The sequence below is a fragment of the Uloborus diversus genome, chromosome 1 (assembly GCF_026930045.1).
Source record: "Uloborus diversus isolate 005 chromosome 1, Udiv.v.3.1, whole genome shotgun sequence".
Classification (NCBI taxonomy): Eukaryota; Metazoa; Arthropoda; class Arachnida; order Araneae; family Uloboridae; genus Uloborus; species Uloborus diversus.
In genome coordinates this window covers 25268131-25291900 of record NC_072731.1, presented here as the reverse complement: position 1 = coordinate 25291900, position 23770 = coordinate 25268131, and the positions used below count along the sequence as shown (strand labels likewise).

General features: G+C 33.6%; 1 protein-coding gene across 1 annotated transcript in view; it reads left to right on the top strand.

Moving 5' to 3' along the window:
* The first annotated feature begins 706 nt into the window (after positions 1-706).
* Positions 707-23770, top strand: part of LOC129228478 (uncharacterized) — a 37539-nt gene continuing 14475 nt past the window's right edge. The window contains exons 1-3 of the mRNA XM_054863162.1: positions 707-1079; positions 8684-8765; positions 9581-9646. Coding sequence (XP_054719137.1) covers positions 827-1079; positions 8684-8765; positions 9581-9646 — 401 coding nt within the window. The 5' untranslated portion in view covers positions 707-826. The remainder of the gene's footprint in view (positions 1080-8683; positions 8766-9580; positions 9647-23770) is intronic.

Below are 23770 nucleotides of genomic sequence, written 5' to 3'. Positions count from 1 at the left end.
TAGGCCCCGGGAATACTGGGCACAATATGCTCGGCGCCCAAAGTTCCCGGCGCACTAAATGCTCGGCGCCCAAAGTTCCCGGCACCCAAAATTTTTGCGTGAAAGAGTAACAAACATCCATACATCCATATATCCATACAGACAAACTTTCGCATATATAATATTAGTAAGATTATTGCACCAAAACCAAATCTCTCTGTTGCATAACAACTGACAAATGCATACAACGAACAAAATTGAACACTGCCTTGATATATTTCACACTAAGCACTTTAAAATCGATTAATAAAGGAGAAAATGACTACAAAAAGCGTGATTTACGAAATGCATCTCTCTTTTGTCCGCCATGTTTATTTACCCCCAATAACCCTAAAGCCGTTCAGAGTTGCGTTTCCAAGCATTAACCCCGGAGTCACTGCATGACGTCATAAAAGGGAGTTACTCCAAAAACGATGAGTGACTCGGGACAGAAGTCTGAACGCACCCAACACACAATGAGTGCGTTCGACGAGCACGACCGAGAGCGACCGGTTAGTTAATCACGTGACAGCTAATGATCACGTGCTCCAATCAACCAATCAACTGCTTAGAATAATAACCGCTGCAGTAACCGGTTGATCATAGAACGACGCGGTTAGTAACTGGTTACTTACTGGTCGACCGGTGAGGTTCGTCGAACGCAACCAATTTGCAACTCCAGCGCTCGAATACGCTACCTTACGGTGATTTACAAAACTACCGAAAAAACTAAGGCATTGCGACATGGCGTTCCATGTGTGTCTGTTGACGTAAACATAGGCAGTTTGTTCTGAGTAACGCATCCAACATGTCTAACCCAGTGAGATTGTCTAACCCCTTCAACAACAGAAATTGTTGTGTCGATAATTGTCGTTCTCGATCTTCAGAAGAAAACATTAGCCTCCATTATTTCCCCCGAAAAAATGATACTATAATCATAAATGGCGAAAGAGTCGAAAGAAGACAACTTTGGATTGACAACCTTCGAATTAGTAAGACAGTAAAGAAGCATTTCCTTGTCTGTTCAAAGCATTTTTTGAAAGAGGATTATATTTTACCAGGTAAATGTGCACTTATACTGGTATCTTTTATTTAAAAAAAGAAAAAAGCGTTTTGAAACGTTCTTTTTCATCGATTGAATTTTACAGCTTTACAAATCGGGCAGTTATAAGGATGAACTCTAAACTTCGATGTGCTATAACGTATGTATGTTAAATTTCCAGGACCTCCCTTTAAAGCATGTATTAAATTGTATACAGCATACAGGTAACTCACGGAAAACCCGCTTAATTGGTTTTGTAACTTCCGCGTTTCTTTGAATCTTGCTACAGTTGATCATATAGCGTTCTTGTATGTCAATCAAATGTCATATTTGGAAGTAATTTTATGTTAAATAATGTATGTACATTATTATTTTCCAAAAGAAATACCCGAAGGTCGTGTTATACTTTGAAACCGCGTGTAATTTGGTGGAAGGTATGGTGTTGGGTATGTATCATTAAAATTTAAATTCTGTTGATAAATATTGTGAGCCACCTTTACGTGTAAAGAATCTCAATTCTAATATCGCTTAGTAACAGCAACAAATCTGAAGAATAACTGCCTGATTTCTAAATATTTTGATGCTGATGGTAAATGAAATTTAATGTGGTTTGGTATTTTTTAATGTTAGTAAACTCAATTGTAATGTGATTTTCTGTAAATGGGAAGGGAATTAATGTAATAATCTTATGACAGCATTAAAGTAAATAAACTATTAGCATGTTAAGCTATTAGGTAAAAAAGCTGTTTTTTTAAACAAAGAAGGCTTTATTTCAATTACCGTTCCTTGATTTGTGAGAGTAATACAGTTCGTTTAATTTGCTAAACAAGGTATTTCTTAAGATAAATAAATACCTTTGTGCTGAAGAGTAAAGTAAAAAAAACAACGTTTAAAAAAAAGCACAAATTTGCCAATTACAGCAGACACATGTTTCGGCGTTACAGGGAACGCCTTTTTCAATGCAAAAAGTAATGTGCTTATGGATGAAAAGACATCTGACAAAAGCCGAATGTCTTTTCATCCATAAGCTCATTACTTTTTGCATTGAAAAAGGCATTCCCTGTAACGCCGACACACATGTCTGCTATAGTTGGCAAATTTTTGCTTTTTTAAACGTTGTCAGGGCCGGATTTAACTTTTGAACCATTCCGTGCAAAAGGGAAAAATTGTGCCCCTTTTGAACTGCATGTGTAAAGAGCCCCCCCCCCCCCCCCCCCCCCCCCAACAAATAAAAAAACACATGCTCTTTTTTACATTTTTTGGCAAGCGCATAAAATGTGTCAAAGTAACTTGGCAATTAATGTAAATTGTAAATATTAATAACAATTTTCAAATCGATTGACAGATTTGATTTTGGTGATTTCCAATTCTCCATTCACAAGACAGCGGTCTGAGAGAAAGCAGATCTAACGTCTGGTTTAAGTGGGGTAAAAAAAAAAACTCTGTGGCACGACAGCTCATTAGGGCCAAGGCCTACTGTGCCCAGCTCAGTTTTCCTGACCAGGGGCTCTAGGGTGCAAGGCAGATGTCCCGGTTAGGTGGTCAGCCTAACGCAGAACCCCCAGTGTTTGGTTCCCAAGTACACTTGGTACTCATTTAATCGACCCACTGAAGGGATGAACGGCTGAGTTCAGCCATGCTCAACCCGGGAATAGAAATCCGGGCGTGTGGCGTGGAAGCGCGAAGCTCTACCACTGAGCCACTGGGCTTCTTAAGTGGGAGCCCTTTCAGCAATATGAGCTTACAATTTAGGGGACTTGTGTTATCTATGTGGAATCTAGAATTAGTAGAATTATGTTTATGTGTTACATGCATATTACTAATCCTTTTTCTATGTGCAAATAAATAAATAAAATGTTTGAATTTTGAGATTTTGAAACCAGATTATGTTTTCTGCGATCACGAATTGCGATAGAACTTGAGTCATTGGGTTTCTACTCCTTGGGTTCTACTAATGGCTCTTATCACAACAAAAATTGGAATTCAAGACTTTAAAATTCAAATGAATGCCAGTTGCTGGTTGTTATGTGCTGAATGCTGTGTGCTAGATACTTTTTTTGCGAAAAAAAGATTGTGTACAGTCGAGAAGGTCGTTTTTAAATAATTCGATTCCAAGGCATGTGGACACCTGCATTATAACATTGCGTTATGGGTAAATTTTGCGCATAAATAGGGGGTGTGGGGGTTACACCCTGGAAAGTTTTCTGAGTAGTAGCTCTGAAAACACTATTTTAGACAATCTTTGATGATTTGATGATGGAAGAGAAGGACTGTTAAGGGGACCTTACTTTGGAATTTTTCGAACTTGAAGGCTCAAAACAAAATTTTAAACGATTCCAAATTTTAATTCTGTAAACAAAATTTGAAAAAAGGAAGGGAAGAAGAGGTTGTCGAAACGTCTAGAGAGAAAAGTTTTCCAAAATAAGTAAATAAATAAATAAATATTTGCAGTTGTTAGCAATCTTTGTCTTTTTTTTATTTATTTCTAATGGGGCTGTGTTAGAGGCTTTGACTTTTGTAGACCTAGTGCGATCTCCAGATGTAGCATCCGTATCAGATGGAGGTGCCTGGGCTCTTACAATGCGAAACTGAGCTGGGAATTTAATTTTTCCGAGAGTATTTCAAGCCAAACGACTAATTGAAGTATCTTTCACATGCCGCAAAATCATACGACCCGGGCACTGTTTATTCTTGAAAATCCATCGATTGGAGCCAAGTTTGAACCTATGTCTTCAGGCGTAAGATGCCAACGCCTAACCATTACACCAGTCGGTCGGCAGGCAACACTTGTTGAAGTAAGTGAACGGAATGGGGTATGGAATCATCCGCCATACATTTTTTGTCCAAAATACGTAATTGTAAGTAATCTTGAGAGAAGGAATGGGATTGGAGAATTCTCCATTAGTAAATTGCCAGATGTTTTAATTTCAAAAATCGCAGTTTTAGACGATCTTCCTGATGTTTTAGGATGAAGAGAGTGCTTCTCCCCTCGGAATTTCTCGAAATTGAAATCGTTTAAACTAGAGACGTACCGAGTAGCACTTTGGCCGAGTACCGAGTACTCGGCCTTTCACTACTCGGCCGAGTTCCAAGTACCAATTATGTTTTAAGAAGAACCACCGACACACATGTGATGAATTTTGAACTTATTGGAATAGTAGTATAAACCACCTTGTCCATATAATAGTTTTTAAAACTAAATTCCTGCTGAAATTTAATTACGCATTATATATATACAATTTTGTTTGTGTCAAAAATTTTACAAAAAAATAATTTTTTTAATTAGAAATAAATAAATAAAAGGTATGATTAATCAAGTTGGAATTAAAACAAATTACAGTAAAATCCCTCTAATGCGGACACTAACAGGACAAATTTTTTTTCTGCAATATAGAGGTGTCCACCGGACAGGGGTTTAATAATGTTATTTGCATTGGAACTGGGGAATTAAAAATTGTCCGCATAAGAGGGGTGTCCGTTAGGAGGGGTTTCACTGTATACCAATTAATTATAGTTCTAATCTGCCAAACATAAATAATTTTTAAAAGCAGATAAAACAAATGTGCAGGAACACTCCAGACACGTGTTTCTGCCCCTCCTCCCCCCCCCCCCCCCGTTACAAGGAACGTCTTTTTCAGTGCATAACATGTGAGCTAAAGAATGTAAAGACATTCAACAAAAAAATACGACTTTTGTCGGATGCCTTTAAATCTACGAGCCCCCATTTTGTGCATTGAAAAAGGAATTCCTTGTAATGCCAAAACACATGTCTGCAGAGTTCCTGCACTGTACTTTTAAGGTTGTTTTATTTTTTAAGCAAAGGTATTTTTACATTTTTTATAACTAATTTTTGTTTGTAGCAAAAATTCATTTTTAATATAAAAATTCCATATTTTCTATACTTACATTTTTTGCATAATTTTTAATAAATAAGTTTTATTAACTTTGGGGACATTAAAATAAAGATTTATTCCATTGAAGCATTACAAACTTCATTATTCTCAAAATTTAAATTTGACTTATAAATTTTAATTGTAAATGATTGCAGAATAAATTGCTTGCTCTTTTTTTTATAAATTTTAGTATCTGTCTTGGACAATATTCAATTTTTTGCAACTACTCGGTATTGGCCGAGTACCGAGTACTCGGCAAATTGGCCGAGTACCGAGTAGTTACCGAGTACTCGGTACGTCTCTAGTTTAAACAAAAGTTGATCTTTAATGGTGGAAAGGGGAGGTTCTGAAGAACTTCCACGAAAACTTTTTTAAATTGAAATTATAACTACGCACATTGTAAGCAATCTGTGATGACGTTAGGGGAAGAGCAAAGATTCGAGGAGACTTCCTCGGAAATTTTTCAAAATTAAAGTTTTGAAAAAAATTTTAGACAATCTTTGATGATGTTATAGGGATTAGGTTTTAGGGTTCTAGGGTTTCCGCTAACCTTGGGAACTCTTTCGAAATTACAGTCCAAAAAATGCAAATATTAAAATTTTTGATTTTCATCCCTACCTTACATTTTAACATGTTTGAACTCAAACGCTTACAGCCCCAGTAGAATATTTCATTGTTTTGGATGGAGGTGTTTTTATTTATTTATTTTTTTATTTTTTACTTTTGTGTGATAACTATGGTAATTTTTTCTACTATGTTTCATTTTAAATAACGTGTCTCATTAATTTCATGCAGAATTCTTGTTTTAACCTTCGTTTTTTCCCTTCAACCTTTTAACAACTTCTGGTGCAACTTTTCATATCAATCGTTTAAATCTCACTTCTCTCTATATTTCTGTCTACTTTGATTTTTTATCTGTTTGAACCATATTTCAACGGCACCTACATTTTTTAGCATTTAGCAGTGAGATTTTCATGGTAAAAAAAAATGAAAGAAAAAAAAACAGAAACAGAAAAACATCAGCACCCCAGACGCTATCTTGTTTATTTATAAATTTATGCATTTTTTAGTCTAAGGCTTGCCATGAGTTTCCAAATTGCTCTGAATACTGTAAAAGCACTTTTATCGCGAGGCTTTAATCTTCGCAACCCCGTCATAATCGAAAATTTTAATCCTCGCGAAAAATATTTTTACTTTGGATTTTTCAACTTTCGCTTTTGTTTACAAAAAAAATTACGAAATTTTCAGACTATGATGGGAATATACCGTAATCTTCCAAAAATTCCATAATTCCGCAAATTTTGCCTGACGATTCTGCAAATTTGGAGACATAATTGACTATTTACAATGTAACTATTTACAAAAGATGTAAGTATATGCGTGCATATTCATAATTTATCATTCTTCAAAGTTTGGAGCTCCGTTTGGCAGAAAATTTCTCTCCTCTTAAAAATTTAAGTTCGGGGAGCCCCTGCTGGTGTTGATCCTACTGATAATTCTCCTTCATTTAAAATGATTTTAAAGTCTCTGTAATTAGTAAAAGAACTAAAACCTTTTACTTCAACTTTGTGCAGACTATGGTTATAGAATATATAAAGGGATATCACGATGCGTGCCTCTTCATTTGTTCCAGTATTTTTTCCAGAGAACTTAGTTTTTTTTTTTCAGCCGCTCAGTTGCAAATATTTTTCACATTTTGATTTGGCAATTTAGCGCCCCGTAAAAATCTTTACTCCATGCCGGGGCACGGACTAACGGAGTATTAGTCCGGCCCTGACGTTGTTTTCCTTACTTTAAGGTATTTCTTTAAGTGAATATTTATACTCAACACTTATTAATGCTAAGTTCTCTATAATTCAGTCAAACCTAACCTGGCAGCCAGGCCTGACTACCAATATGAGCAGCTGCGATCCCTTTAGTGCCCCCCCCCCTGCATTTTGAAGTCCACGGGTACCTAGATCCAGGCCTACCGGCAGCTCCATAAAGTCTATGCAGAGCCTAATCACAATATTACCACTACAGGTTAAGTTTGTTTCAACTATTGACAAGATTTAGCTATGATTTTTTTTCTTAAGTTAAAATATAAACTCTTATGTTATAATTCATTTTTCATACTCTGGCGGCATAGATGGCTCATACAGGGGGGGGGGGGCAACTACCCCTCAGTTCCAAAGGTAAAGGTGCCTTGCCCCCTCACTTTTCAGAGTTAAAAAATAATAATAAATTGAAAAATGATATTTTATTGGATAGGATGATTCATTTCATAAAGGTGAAATGTGAAAATTTTCAAATAAATATACTTTTTTTGTCATCTTAATTCTTAAGAATGTAATGGGAAAGTCTACAGTGGCCATCCGTCCGTATTTTTGATGCTATATTCCACATTTTTAGCAGTCCTTTAATCTGCAATATTAAAAACCAGTAAGATAGCCCAATTTTACAACAAAAAATTTTAACATCTTTTTAAGAGGCCAAGTCCAGTAACCCCCTCACTTCTTTTGAACCCTCACTTTTCTGGTGCACCAGCCACCTGTGTTCCGTACCAATCCCTCTCTTTAGAAAAAAAGTTATGACCTATTGGACCCTGACGACATAGGCGGATTTAGGACTGAGTTCCTGGGGGGGCAGGATTTTTTTTTTTTTTTTGGAGCAACATTTTTAATTGCCCTCCCCCCTCCCATGTTTTTGTTTGTTTTGCTGTGATGCGTAAGGCCATACTTTACTTTTTTATGTGTCGTTTTCATTACTGTGTGTAATCATGCTGTCCTTTTTAAATTGACCTTAAAAGAGAGAGGACTGGTATTATGAGAGTGACTCAGTGCTCCCTTTTAAGTGGGATATAGAATATCTCCAGTTTTAGGGGGCCCGGGGGTTACTCCCCCGGAGGAAATTATCTAAAATGGATATAAAATTCTGCATTTTGAAGTCTTATAAGGGTTAATTGGAAATAATAGATTTTTTTTTTTTTTTTTTTTTTTTAAGTTTTACGCTTTAAAAGTGCTTTGTGATGCAAGTTAATACTTTAAAAGAAATGGTGCACAGATTTAGAGAATAGGTATCAAGAGAGTAACATACTACCCATTTGAACAATTCTTAATTCATACACTTGATAAGAAATAAAATTGAAGCACACTTTGCTTAGGAGTTTCAAAGACTTGTCTAATTATTTTCAAGGTTTTGTTGGTTAGATTGGGTTTTTGGTTCCAGAGCCTTGTAGGCTATACTGCACCAATTCCTTTCAGGGATTTTAGAACCTATCAATAATTTGAACTTTCCAGTCTCTGAAATTGAGTAGTAGATTATACAGTTGTACAGTATTGTTCAAACTTTGTAAGAAACGGCTATTTTAAGTTTAAAAGAAAAAATAAACTTTAATTTCCTATTCAAAAAAAAAAAAAAATCATGATTTTTTTTTGTTATAAGATTTTGGAAGATTAGTTGTTACTATATAAACTCCTCCCAAAACCTGGTGGCATTGTCCCCTTTGCCCCCCCCCCCCTTATAAATCCACCCATGCTCTTCTGAACTATTCAAAAACGAAAAAATAATGATTTTTTTTTTTAATTTTTGGAAGATGTGTTGTTACTACATAAAGTCCTCCCAAAACTGGAGGGGCATTGCCCCACTCTGATCCCCTATAAATCCGCCCATGCCTGACGATTATCGCAGTAGGAAATTAAATTTTCTACCTGCAAAAGATTTATGATTGATAATTTTTAACTTTTTTAAGGTGAACCAAAAATAAAACGAACATTGAAAAAGAATGCCGTGCCAAGGCCGAACACATTGTGCCATTCTAAAAGAACTAAGAGGTAAGCTTCAGGAGGAAGAAAAAACATACACACAGAAGTTAACAGGTATCATGTGTATATACTAATTTAATATATATATATATATACATATATATATCTGTATGTGTGTGTGTTGCTTATGGTGTTTCAGTATAATTTTTCAAGACTTGAATTTTAAATACACTATATATTTGCAAATATGTATTAACTTAAAGAATTAAAAGATTTGGTTCGTTCAACAAATATTGAAAGTCACTGATTTTTTGTAAACTGTGATTTTTTGTGTTTAAAATTTAATGAAGACTACTTAGGATTTGGTCTTACCAGTAGCGTAACTATGGAGCCTATCGCCCATGGCAAACAAAAGAAATTGCCCCTCGCCCCCGCAAGGTCGTCCACATGAGAAGTCACTAGAGGTCATTGTGACCTCAAGAAAAAAAAAATTTCTGGAGCATTTTGATTAGTTGATTCGACAAATAGGATGCAGCATTGTAATTTGTTTTTCTTAGTTTCTTTTTTAGAATTGTTTTCAATCATACCCAATGTTCCTTCTCAGTAGTCTCTAGCTCTTATTCTTAGGAGTTTTTTTTTTTTTTTTTTTCATTTTTTACAGCATTTTTCAAATTCTATGATCAAAAAAAAAATAATTTTTTTTTTAAAAATCAGTTGAAGTGCCGCCCCCTGGCTGCTGCACTCCTGACTAGAGCCACTCCTGCCAACCCCTAGTTATGCTACTGGGTCTTATTCTTATATTGCTGGGTTTTTTTTAATTTCTTTCATAATATGATAACATATAATTGCAAAATAATTGAGTTGATGCTTGGTTTTTGGAACAGCTCCTCTGAAACCAGCAGATTTGCCGCTGAAGAGACATCCCAAACAGGATCTCTTCAGAAATGCAGGTAACATAATTAATAAATACTGATTTATAATGAAATGAAATGTTACTGATTTATAATGTAATGTCAAAAACTTGTTTAAAGAAGTTATTGTGTATATTCAGTCAAGAGTCAATAAGCCAATTTTTTAAGGTTATTCCACGAACCACTTAAAATATATTTAGGATAAAAGTTTTCAAGTCATCATTAACAGTTGTATTAGGGATGTAAGGAGTACTGCTTTAACTGCATTACTAAACACTGGGTATTCTACCAAAAAGTTTGCAAATTTTTTGCTGAAAATTACATGTGTTTGGGATCTTAATGCTGTTGCATCCTTAAAATGTTAGAAGTTATTTTAATATATACTAGCTCTTAAAATCATATTTGAGCTATTATGAGATTGTTAATAATCAATAGTTTTTGAGAAAACAGTAAACTTTAAAGTTATTTGTTTAATTTTTAATATGTGCTTAATGTCAAGTAAGTTATTAAAAAACTTTTTCCCCCATATTTTTACTTTTTAACAAATTTTTGCTCAAGTTTAATATAGACTTGCCAGACGTGCCGGTTTGACCGAGACAGTCCCAGAATTCAGACAAAATCCCGGTGTCTCGGCCGGTTTACTTGGGGTCCCAGAAAAAATTTTGTTTGATTGTAGACGACCAAAAATGTTTTGAAATAATAACTTTGAAGGATTATTTAGAACAAATACTTTCTTTTATTTTCACTCATTGTATGAAAAATGAAAACTATACAAGAGAGATGTTCTGAAGCTAATAAAGTGTAATACTGCTATCGTATTAATTGTCTCGCCAATCGCTACCTTATGGTCGAGTCTAATATTACGTACTAAAGGGGGCAGCTTTAGCACCAGAAGAAATTTCACTGCACATAACACCCCCTTTGCGTGAAGTAATATTGAAGTTGCTCTTCTCGGCGCCAGCCATTTCGAGATAAAATAAATCTGCACCAGTAGAGAGAGTATTTTCTTTGATGAACAATGCCTGGTCTGATGATAGGGGTTTGATGAAGGAATCTACGGTTAAGGGCTTAATGGATTCGATTGCACCGATTTTGACAGTAAGATTCAATCTAAAAAAGGAATTTTTTTTTAAAAAAGTCCTACTCAATGAAAATACTTGTAAACATTGTTAATTTCCCCTCCTCATTTAAATTGCTTCTTATTTAAGTAATTTGTAAATATTGTTTTGTAAAAAGTTTAATGTATAAATTTGCATTCCGGAGTCCCGGCTTAGCATTTCAGAAATCTGGCAAGCCTAAGTTTATATCACAGCAATATATGGTTCAACTACATATTAAGGGGGAGAGGCAACTTTATACACCCTAATTCTAGCAGGAGTACTGGAACTACTAATTTATGTTTATGAGAAATGCATAACTTTATTGCCCTTACAGCTCCTATTTTCTTAGTTTTTTGGCAAAGTGTCCAATGCAGGATTTGATGCAGTACAAAGCCATATGTAGTTAAAACTATATACTATTTCTTCATTAAAGAAATATATTTACTATTTCTTCAAAGTAATCTAGCATAAGAAAAGAAACTTGGTTTATATGTGTTCGGCTTTGCTGTAATTTTTGCAATTGCTTCTGTGAGGCATTAGAAACTTTCCTGTTCCTTAATTAGTTTTCAGCAGTTGCATGCCGCACAAAAACCTGTTTTACATTACAGGAAATTACTTGCATTTAATTCAGAGGTTGAGTAGCAGCTGTAAGTAGAAGTGTGTTTTTTAGGAATTCTTTCCCACAGCTTTCTCTTTATTTTTTAACCCTAATTTGAAGGCTCATCAAATCGATAGAAGATGATGTTTGAAAGTTACACATTAAAACATATTTAAAGTGTCCTGATATTTTTGTAATGTGTTCAGATTTTTGTCCAAACCAGTACCAGGTCTGAGTATATATTCTGTTGATATGAAACATTGTTATATTGTTAAACATACCTAAGCAGGCTTCAATTTTACAGCTTCAAACAATCAGTAATTACTAGTAAGACGACACTTTCTTAATAATAAGCGTTAAATTCAGTTTTACAGATTACTTTTCTTAAGTATTTTTAAATTCATTTTATGGACTTCACTAAAAGGCTAAATGTGTTTGGCTAAATATTCAACATACAGTATTTGGCCTACCAAATGTTCGGTAGAAGTGCAAAATACCAAACAGTTAATAAATATTCGCTACATGGTACAATAGTCAGTAACATGATCTAAATAGTTGCGAAATAAATTTAATTAACGCTGGATTTACCAAGTCCAGAATAACTATTATTGAAAGATTGCTATTCAATTTTACAGTAGCTTTATTTATTAGGTTCAATTTTAATAATATTCAATTAGTTTTTGTGGTCCCCAAGGGCACATAAAATTAAATGTCAGCTGCATTTCTGCCCCAGAAAAGTAAACTGTAGAATCTACAAAAATGAATTTCTGAGATATTTGAAGAACTACGTTTTTAATTGTCCAGAAACAACCTTAAAATCTTTGGACATTCTTCTCATTCTTTATTTTCAGCCCAAACCAAATGTGCAAGTTTCTGCAATAAAGCTTACGCAAAATATATGACAAAAATATTTTTGAAAAAATGAAACATTTGTAGATACTGTTGTTTACCTTCCTGAGGTAGATTTCGTTTGCAATTGTGTGGATGGTAAAGCAAGTGCTCTTGCCATTTCACCTGCACTTATGAGCAACTTGTTCTCTAAAGCAAAAGTAGAATTGAAAATACTTTTGCTGTTCTTTTTTTTTGAGGCAAATACTGAATGGTTACAACCAAGAGTTTTGGTGTCATATATCACTATCAATTCCTATGTTGTAGCTTTTCAGTTATCACTTATTTTATTCCCACAAAATTTTAATTTTCAAATCTCTGCTCTTATTTTATTTAAAACTAGCTGTACCCGATGCTCGTTGCTACGCCAACAAAAAAATACATCATTATGCTGATTTTCATGACAATCAGTTGAACGGGGCAAAAGTTGCTACTCTGCAGTGCCACCTGGTGGCGAGTGGCTTCAATGAGCATATTAGCGGGGAATTCAACTGAAACGTGTTCGATCGAATCAGGAACGGTCGAAATTCTTTTTCGAATTCGAACGTTTTCGGAATCGTTCGAATTTTGCACTTCAACTTGATTTTTGACGTTCGATCGAAACGCGTAGGGTTGCAATCGAATGTTTTCCTCGCTCGACGTTTCGTCATATGGCCGGAAGTTTAAGGCAGCCAATCACAAAATTGAATGAGGGAACGAAGTTACCTGTAACTGCAGCTGTTGTCCTTGTTTACGTTTGTCATGTCATTCTCGTTTCGTGTGTTTATTTTTCCGGATATCTGCAAGTTATCTTTTAGTGTTACATACAAATCTGAAAAAAGACACACACACATTTTTTTTTCTAGAAAGCTACCGAAACTTTATAACCATAACCATTTATTTGTGTGGTTCTTTTTCTTCTTAGAATAAAAAATATTTTTTTAATCTCATGAAGTTAAAATGTATTGAAATTTTAAATTTTCATGGTTCATTGTAAATCGCAAAAAAAATATATTGATCTTACTTTTTCCATGTAACTTGCATCACAAACAATTGTTGCTTTTATTGGTTTTTAGTTATAATAGCTTAGCTCAATACATTTTGCTTTAAGTTGAATTTTTAGAAGTATATTGAGGGGGGGGGGTAACCGCAACTCAGATGCAATTTTATTTTCACAAAGCACAATTATTGTGAGAAATGTCAACGGAAAATCATGGACTTGAAAACTCTGAATATAACAGATACCCTGTACATAAAACTTTGAAACAAAAAATCTTTTCAATCACATTTTAATTGTTCAGTGGTGTATTACATCTATTAAAAGCAACAGCATAGTTGAAATATTGAAATTTAATGAATAGTTATTAATTGCAAATTATTGATTTGTTTTTACACTTATGATACGTATGTTTTCTGTATAAAAGTAACCTTTTGAATAATTAGAACTTCATTTTATCATTGGATTTAATATTTTTACGAAACAAATTACAGTTAAGTGTTCAGTATTCTGTAAATATTTAATGTTGTTAAATTTTTTTTTACTGATTTATTTTTTTTATAAGAAACATTACTTTAAAAAAAAGAGAGAACGTTTGGTTTAGAAAATGACAAAAAATGCAATTTACGAGTAGCAGTATAATTGAGAGAAATGCAATCAATAACCAAGTACGACAAAACAATATAAAAAAATATTTTAACCTTAAAATACTTCCTGCTTTTTTGTAAATAGCATTACAACTTTTTTTTTTTTGAGCAATCACGATTGCTTTTTGTTCTCACTTGACTGTTTTTGGGGTTCTGTGATTTTAATTTCCCACCGCCTCCCGCTGCCAGCACCACCGTCAACTGGCTTGCGATGCTGCTCCTCCAGCAAAAACCGTCTCCAGGTTGCATCCATATCCTACATACACACACGCATGCCTACACAACACACACTTACACGCATACCCACACACTCATGCCTGCACACAGACACATACCCACACACACGCCTGCACAGAGACAAATACCCACACACACATGCCTGCAAACACGTAAAAAAATATGTGATTGCGAAAAACATAATTTGAATTCAAGATGTCAAAATTCAAATTATTATTTTTTTTTTAATCAGTCTTCACAGAAATTACACTCCTCCCCCTTCCTCCAAAAAAAAAAAAAAAAAACAGTTCCTGTAATTAGCCATGCAATGTTTCATTAAACAATAACTACCATTAATTTTAAATTTATCAAAATTATATAAACTTATCAATTGTGCATAGTTAACATTGTTTTCAATAAAACAAAACATTTATTACAAGTACAAACTCATTTATTGCAGATTTGTGCTACACAATTTCTAACATTATTTGCTTTCACAAATGCGAAATTATTAGTTTCCTTTGCTGTCATCATCAGTATCTTTGGCACTCATACTTCCCTAATGTAAGAATCGTAGGTACAACCTGACCATCTTTCAACAACTCCAATTATTTGCAGTTATTGTCAGAGACCTAAATTACAAAAGAAGGATAAGAGTATCAATGCATTATCAAAAATATGTAACACACAAGGCCGTCCACAGAGATTTTGGGTCCCATCACAAAATGAGTTTTCCGCCCCCCCCCCCCTTCATATTGTTTACTTCTATATTCCAAGCCTCGTTTTGAAAATATTGGGCCCCTATCTGGCGCGGGTGTCCCTTCCCTCTCCTGTGCACACTCCTGGTAACAAATAAACTTTTTATTGAGTACACTATCAGGAGTCTCGTCATAAACATACACGTCAAAACAAAAAAATTACCTACGGCAGGATACTTGACTAGATTTTTTCTTGGCAACAGGAAAATAAGCTGACAGCAAGCGAAATAAGTAGTTCAAAGCACTGTGTCGAGGTTTGAAGAGATATTAGGCGTTTTACTTTAAATACATAGTTAATTTGTCAAACTGCTGCATGTTTTTTTTTTTTGCTATAATTTTTTTAATTAATAATTTCAATTTTACAAGCAGCAGTCTGTAGTAAATGTGTTAGAATGGAATGTGCCAGCCAATAACTCAAAAACAATTTTCAATCTCTTCTGATTCGCCAGTAGGTAGTGCTAATAAGCATGAAACTGCAGTCCTCGGCTGGAATGACTGAGCTGGCGGTGTATTTCAGGTAGCTATAGTTCGGCCAAACCTAACCTGGCAATGATGCAATACTAAGATAGGATCTGTCTAGCCTTCACAATACTGCCAAGTTAGGTTTGCCCCAACTATAGTAAGTATAACATTTTATCTGCTAACTCGATTTTTCTACCGAACCTCATTACTTGACTCTGAAGAAAGAAAACAAACTTATCCGTGAAAAATATATATTTCAGAAAGTTATATAAATTAGTTTGAATATATTAATCAATAATTTCAAAAATAGTGTTGTAAAATGAATCATAATAGATATAATCGAGCTGTATCTCGATATAAGGTCACCCTTCCGGATTGTTTGAAACTGATCTTAGAAGTGGGTGACCTTATAAACAATTCATATTCATTTGTTTACAGTTTCTTTTAAGCTTAATATATTCGTATACCTAGTGCTGTACCCAGTATTCAGTATATCGTTGCTCAGAGCAACAGTGAGCTATCTAATTCCAGAAATAACACTACTGTTGCTCTGAGGTGACGATATGCTCACTGGCCCCTAAAATTTAATGTAGCAGTCTGCGCCATGACACCCCTGTTTAAAGTATATGCTCAGTGCTGGCCTGATCAGAAAAACCTCGGACTTGTAACTGGAGGGTTCCGAGTTCGCTGATGGTTACTGGGGTATGTTAAATATGCGGTGGTCACAAAGTCCTCGAAGTGAAACGATACTTCTGATGGTGCTGGACCAGGGATTGCTCAATTTCTGGTACAACAGGGTTAATCAAAGAAAATCCAAATAAAAAGCAGCATTGAAATTGATCTCCTCAGCATTGGAAATCTCAAAGTAACAGGTCAGGCACCAGTTCTACAAATATACTGGATCCAACATGTCACACAGGTGACTTAAGAAAAAAAAAGTCTAGGTGACAAGTTGTTTTAGAGCAAGACTCTTTCAGAAGATCTTTCAGATTTTTCCTATTAACTCGGATAAATAATTTGTTGGTAGCCTACAATTTTTTTCTGGCTACCAAGAGTTCACAATTTTTGTCGGACTCTGCACATGCACTGTACGTGTATATACTATATTAATTTTACATGCATATGTAACACATGTTTCGTACTCACAATTTGATTTACCTCTTCTCTTCAAGTAGGGCCCAATAGGTACTTGCACCTTTGTTTGATCAGTTGTATTCCGTCCGTCATTTTCATATTTCTTGGGAACTGAAACATTCCTGAAACTGTTCCATTCTCCTGCCCCCCTTGGAAGATTCCAGCGTTGAGAAGGGGCAAGTGGACAGCATCTGGAATATCAAAGAAATTGCTAAGAATAATATGATTCAAAGTTCTCAAAATAATGTATTTTTTTAATGAAGAATAATAGTTTTTTATTCATTTCCTTAAAAAATATATATATTATATTCATTTATACAAATAACAAGCATTTAAACGTTTGGAAGAGGGGAGGGGGGAGGGAGGAGCAATATACAAAACTGTTTTCTTGAAAACCCAAGTAGTTTAACTAAACTTAGATGCTTCAATTTGTTTATTGAAATCTAATCAGTTACAAGAAGCAAGTTTTTATAGACATAGTTGTTATTCATAAAATTTAAAATAAATTAAAAAAAACACTAGTATTTTCAGTAATAAGCAATATCTTTTAATTAACCTTAGATGTAAGCAGTAAAAGAATTTTCGGAAGTAGATATATTCATTAAATAAAGTAATAATTCATTAAATAATTTCATAAAATAATCAAGACTCAATGCTGTCATATGTTACAATTACTTCGTAATTAGAGGAACTTTTATAAAGTAGCTTCTTGGCAAACAAATTTTGATTTAATTTTGGAAGCTTGTCACGATGTTATCAAGTTTATAAAAAGGATGAATGTTCGAACTAGATAAAAACTTAATTTTAAGCAGCAATCATCGTTACAGAAGTCATAAAAGTATTTATTTGTAATAAAAATGTAACACTCACCTGCAAATCAACTGCGGATGCAAATATAGCAAAATATTTGTCATCGGCAATAGCGATTTCTGGCCGCTACCTTCGTACGCCATTGCTGGAAGATAAACAAAAATCAATTGAATCTTCCCAATCATTCGAATCCAACCATTCGGATGGGTCACGTGGTACAAAAGGTTCAAATCGTTTCAGTTGAAGCCGGAGTCGCTGCTTTTGATCGAAGCGTTCGATGGAAAAGGGGAAAATGTTCGAAAAATGTTTCAGTTAAATCTGCCCCTTATGTACCTTCTCCGTGGAAAAATACATATATATATAGCAATTTTCATAATAATCGGTCCAGGTATCAAGTGAAGCCGTGACTATACTCAAATTTAGTACTCACGCAGTTTGCAAGATCAATCAATCGCTAAAAATATCAAATAGAAAAAGTTTTAAATCCCCCCGTTGCATGAAAAGCCATAAAACAATAAAGAAAGAATTTATTTCTTCAAACTCAAGAAAAATGGCAACAGCTAACTACTTATCAATGAGATCTTTCACGTGAATTAATTTCTGCAGCCGATAATTTTATTCGTATTTATCCAATGGATTGTGACTTAAATTGGAATAAAAAAGGAACTATCGGTCGAATTTTTTTCGTACTGGTCTATAAACATTCCCAGTACCAAAAATAACAAACGGTGAAAGTTTCAGCCAAATCTGCCGGGTAGTTTTTGAGTTCATGGATGACATACAGACAAACATTCATTTTTATATATATATAGATGTTTTCTTTTGTTTTATTACTGGGTTGTATAAATTTCTTATAACAGTAAAAGAATAGCACTATGATTTTCTATATTCACTTATACAGACTTATACACTTTTACTCAACAGGTATTAACTCTGTTTAAAATTTATTCGATTTTTTTAATACCTACTTTAAAAACATATGATATAAGATGCAAAATCAGTGGTTAATCTATATCTAAACTGATTGGAAAATTCTTTAGAATAATACAGATAGCAAGCTGCTGTTTTAGAACATTATCATTAAATATCATAAGTACTGAAATGCAAACTGAAGAAAAGAAATGTTGGTACTTATGTATAGTACCAAACTGCTGTATATCTTCAACTATTTTTCTTCGTATTATTATGTTAATATTTTCCAACAAAAAGATAATCTTCCTTAATTTCATCATTACTTCATAAAATGCAAAATTTTTGATGTTTTTAAGTTCAATAAATATTTTTAAAGTTGTAAAATCATTCCCAGCCATCGGGTAGTGCATAATTCTACAGCATGAAGTTTAAAATGTGCAACATTAATACTTTTAAAATATTTTAGGAAAAAGAGCATGCTAATTCCATCATGTTCAAATGAAGACACAGACATTCCAATTTCTGTAATTGATCTTCAGGCTGTTTCTCATGAAGACGAAATTGCCGCTGCTGAAGCATTACTAGTGCTAACAAATTCAATGAATGGATCTTATGAAACATGCCTTAGTTCTAGTTGTGCACCTTCCAGCAATTCCAAATGTTGGTGTTCAGGTGACAACATCTGAGTAAAGAGTCAAACGTATTTTGATAACATTTTAATAAACAAGAAAAGAAACTTATTTTTTTTTCCTTCTTATTTTTCTTGCAGACAAAAAAAGTAGTTCAAAGCCCTACCGAAACATTCCAAAAATTAAGTCAAAATTCGGAATTTTAAGCAATTTTTAGTAACGCTTATAGAAAAGATGCTTGGAGCTCCCTCCAAATTATTAATTTGTTTTTAAAACAAAAATTAATTTTATGCGTTCTTTGGTGACGGATTAAAAAAAAATAAAACATCAATTTTTTGGCATTTTGAACAGGTAAACAAACTTGGAGGACCCGTATCTCAAAAAATTAGTGGAGCAAGAACCTAAAACCTTGGACTCTTTCATGCATCTATATCAACAATCTGTGTACCAAATTTAAAGAAAATCTGAGTCGGTCATGCAACCAACTATTTTTATTTTGGTTGAGTTGGTATGGAATTCCTCAAAATCACTGCCTAAATTAGCGCGTTGAATAAAGCGCTCGCACACATGCTCAGGAGGAAAACAGCCTTTTGTCGAACCGTCCATTTTTCGATTTACAAACTTATTCTAATAGTAAAGTATCCATTACTGTTTTTTTTTTATAATAATTATGTTATATACTGCTTTAAATTTGAGACGAACTAGGAATCAAATATAATTTTAATTCATTTGTATTAATTCATATTTTTAATTTGCACAAATGCTAATTGCTAATATCATGAAGTAAAAATTATATGAATATTTGTTTATAATTTTAATCAGATTACACATTTAAATACACATTTTCATTTCACCTTAAAAATTTGTCATTTAACAAGCAATCTCTTGTGGAATGAGGGATGTTCCAGAAAGATGCAGCTAAATAGGACTCCACCTTATACAGTAAAATTATTCATCATATGAAAAAAGTATCTTTTGAGCAATCACGATTGCTTATTGCTTTCATTTGACTGTTTTGAGGTCCTATCATTTTATTTTACCGCCAGCACCCTCTGCAGCACTACCGTCGACCGGCCGCCTCACGATGCTGCTCCTCTAGCGAAAACCGTCTCCGGATTGCGTCAATATCCTACACTTACACGCATTCATACACACACATACATACATGCACGTACACACACGCATAGATACATGCACCTACACACATACACCTACGCACATACACATACACACTCAAACACATACACACACAAACACCTACACATATACACACAACTACTCACACACTCATTCCTGCACACAGACACAAACACATATGCCTACACACATACACATTCCCCCCCACTCATACCTGCACAGACACAAACATACATGCCTACACACATATACCCCCATACACACAAACACACATACCCCCACACACACATTAACACAAACGCCTACACACACACACGTGATTGCGAAAAACATAATTTGAATTCAAAAGGTCAAAATTCAAATTAATTTTTTTTTTTTTTTTGTTATCATAAAGAAAACAAATTGTGACATTTTTTCAGGCCAAGAATCTGGTGTATGTTGTTACACTTTTAGAAGACAAAAACATTTTGAAGAGTTACAAAAGAAATATTCTAATAATATAAACAGAGTGAAATTTATGAAGGTTGAAGTTCAAGCATACATCGAGCTACTCTAGAAGTTGGTCAATTGAATACTTCATTTAATTAAATACGTTATATTGATCTTCAAACTTTGTTTTCTATATTAAATACAAAAGAAAATAAGTTAGTAACAGTGTGGGAAATTACTTAGTAAAATTGTACAGAGGTTTTTCCATAATGTGGATTCATGTTCCGAACATGATAAAAAACGAAAAGTAAGCAGACCTGACTTCCCCTAGTTATTGAAATTTAATTTATGTGTTGTTTTGGAATGGGTATACATTGCCAAATGTTGTAAAATAATTTTAGTTTTTAAAATTTTGGCTTAGGTCTATAACAAAACGAAATAATATAACATGGAATGTCAAAAATAATAGTTTAAACAAATGAAAAATTAGTAGGTTCAATTGGAATCTTTTAATTTTAAAATTTCTCCATTGTTTCTCTTCCGTAACTTTTAGTTTACAAACTGTTTTAATCTTTGCAACAGAAAAATATTGAATGAGTCAGATAATTGTCAAGAGTTTTTTAAACTGGGTTATTATTGCCAGTTTTAAAAACTCTTGACAGTTACCTGCCAGCCTCTCAATTGAAAAGTATATATTAAAAGAAAATAAAATTTCATGAACATAAATTCTGTGCCTCAAAGCCAGACTGACGTAAGCCCAAAAATTGGGATTTACTGTTTATTAGAGCATTGTACATAGAAACCTATTTCCCATCGAGCCATGGCAACATAATTCTTAACAAAAAAATCCTTTTTGATTTTTAACCAGAGTTAAAAGAGGGTGCATCTCATCCTTTGCATGAGCCAAAAAAATAGTTTTCCTCTCTCCTGTAAAATTATCATAATGTGACGTACGCTCTGAGGTGCAGAATTATCTATCATGTTCATAATCAGCTCTGGTTAAACAGTTATGATCACATAACTGCATAATTCCATATCACGGCACTAAAATGTGGCCCTACGGTGCTCATGAAACCTAAGACAGTTATCATTTCTTAAGTTTTAATATAAATTTCATTATTATTTCAAGAAATTATTCAATCAAGAAACAAGTCTTGATTACATTGGAAATCAATCACACTTGAGAAATCCCTTCCTGGTTATAAATTACATGATGCAGGCAAGGGCAGTGTTGGATGTAGGGGGAACAAGCCAAGACCCTTTCCCCGGGAGCTGGAAAGTCATCTTATTTCTTTGCGGCGATGAGGGGGGGGGGTGCTGAAACTTGATAGGTGGGGCATTTCACAGTATTTGGCTGTTACGGACTCTACACTTTATAAGGATGTTTTAGCCTCCTACTCATGATTAGTGCAAATAGTAAAGTTAAACTTTTTGTAAATGATTAGTCCTATGTGTACTTATGTCATAGCATTGAAAAAAGTTTAGATTCGTGTTGAATTTCTAAAGATATAGGAAGATATATAGCATGTTACGGACTCTACACTCAAAAGACATGGAAACTTTTGCTTAAACTATCTTCAAATTTTCTGTGAAAGTAATAGCTATTCTTACCTAATGAAGATTTTCTACTATGTCTCAGTTTGTCTATAATACATTAAAGCACCAAAATAATTTTTAAAAAGGTAAAAAATATTTTTTATAGAATTATTTACTAAAACACTGCACGTTTATGAAAATGTTAGGGACTCTATATATTTGTCATGATTGAGTATTGTTTGAATTATTGTTTATAGAGTCTAAAAACAACAATACTACTTCGTTGTTCAATAGTTACAATGATAGAATCAACTGTTGTGGCTATTTCTTCATCAATATATGTGAGGGTGTCCGCCTGGGGGAGGGGCATGCCGTGGACTGTGCCATTGAAGTTTTTTTAGGTGGGGTTTTGGGGGGTATTTTTCTAATTTTTTTGGAGAGGTTTTTGATATTACAAGGGAGGGGGGTCTGTAGGATATTTAGGAGAGGTACAAACAAGCTCTAGGGGGTGGGGGGGTGCCAGATTGAAGTTGGCCTCCTGTTCGAACAGACCAAGTGATATGTTGATTTCTTCAGTCGAATTTGTTATTAGAAATGGTAGGTTTTAATGCAAATTTTACTAACAATTTAACTTTTACAGTAGAACCTTGGTTATTTGAAGTGATCAATACGAGACCATCTTGGGTAAATCAAAATTTCTGGAGGGGGGATTTATTAAGAGGGGGCGGAACATGTTAGGAAAAAGATATTTTTAAGCCAAAACTTTTTAAATTGCATTTTTAAAGGTAAGTTAAATTTTCTGTTAATTCAATTTAAAAAGGCAACATTTTTTGCTTCAGGAATCACATATATTTTTAAGCAACAAAATTTTGTTCATTTCCAGTTTAAATAATTGCATTTAATTATTTAAATGTATGATTGGTCATGTATGGCATAAGAGATCTTATATTTTTGTTTAATGGCCCTAATATTAATGTACTAAATGACATCTGACATGCCTTACTCTGTTCCTTTATTTTAAAGTGAAAGTGATTTTTTTTTTTTTTATACAATATACTGGTATTTCATATTGGAAATTTTTCAAATGTCACACTGAAAATATACTGAAATTCGGGACCACCAGATCAGTCAACATCCCATAAGATAATAGGGGAAATTGGGACTTGTTAGACTGACCTTGATAATTTTAATACCTTTTTTTTAATTTACGACCAACAAAACGTAGCACCTATAGTTCTACAATTCCTATAATTAAATCATATGGTACAGTTATTTTGAACAAATTTCAGAAACTTATTTTGGCAGTGCTATTTTTGATTGATTAACTTTCATGACTAAGCAACTTTATTTTTTTTCAATGGTTTTCATGAAGAGTGAAGCAATAAATTGAATTCCTCTCCTAAAATAAGTTCTTTTAGTTCTTAAGTATTTCACAGTTTATTTTTTGTTGTAAAGAAAAAAAATCAGGACAACTTTTTTTAGACCAAGAACCTAGGGTATGTTGGTGCACTTTTAGAAAACCCACAAAAACTTTTAGAACAATTAAAAAAGCAATACTCCAATATTAGCAATTGTGAAGTTGCTAAAAACACAAATTTTGCTGATTCTTGAAAAAGTGTAACAGTAGATGTTGATCAATTTTAATTATATTGATCTTTAAACTTTGGTTTTTGATTCTAATCACAAAACATTTGTTTGGTACAAATGTTAGATAATATTTTAACATTAAAATTGTAATAGAAGTTGTTTTTGTAATGTGAGGACCCCGGCACTGTGGCAGATAGATTCACTTCACAAAGTTCTCTTAAAATATTAATGTGAAAAAAGATAATGAATTGAAAATTTTCTGGGATGATGAGAAATATATAATGTAACTCATGGTAGAAAATAAAACTACTAATTGAATTTTATGATGAGATAAAAAAAAAAGA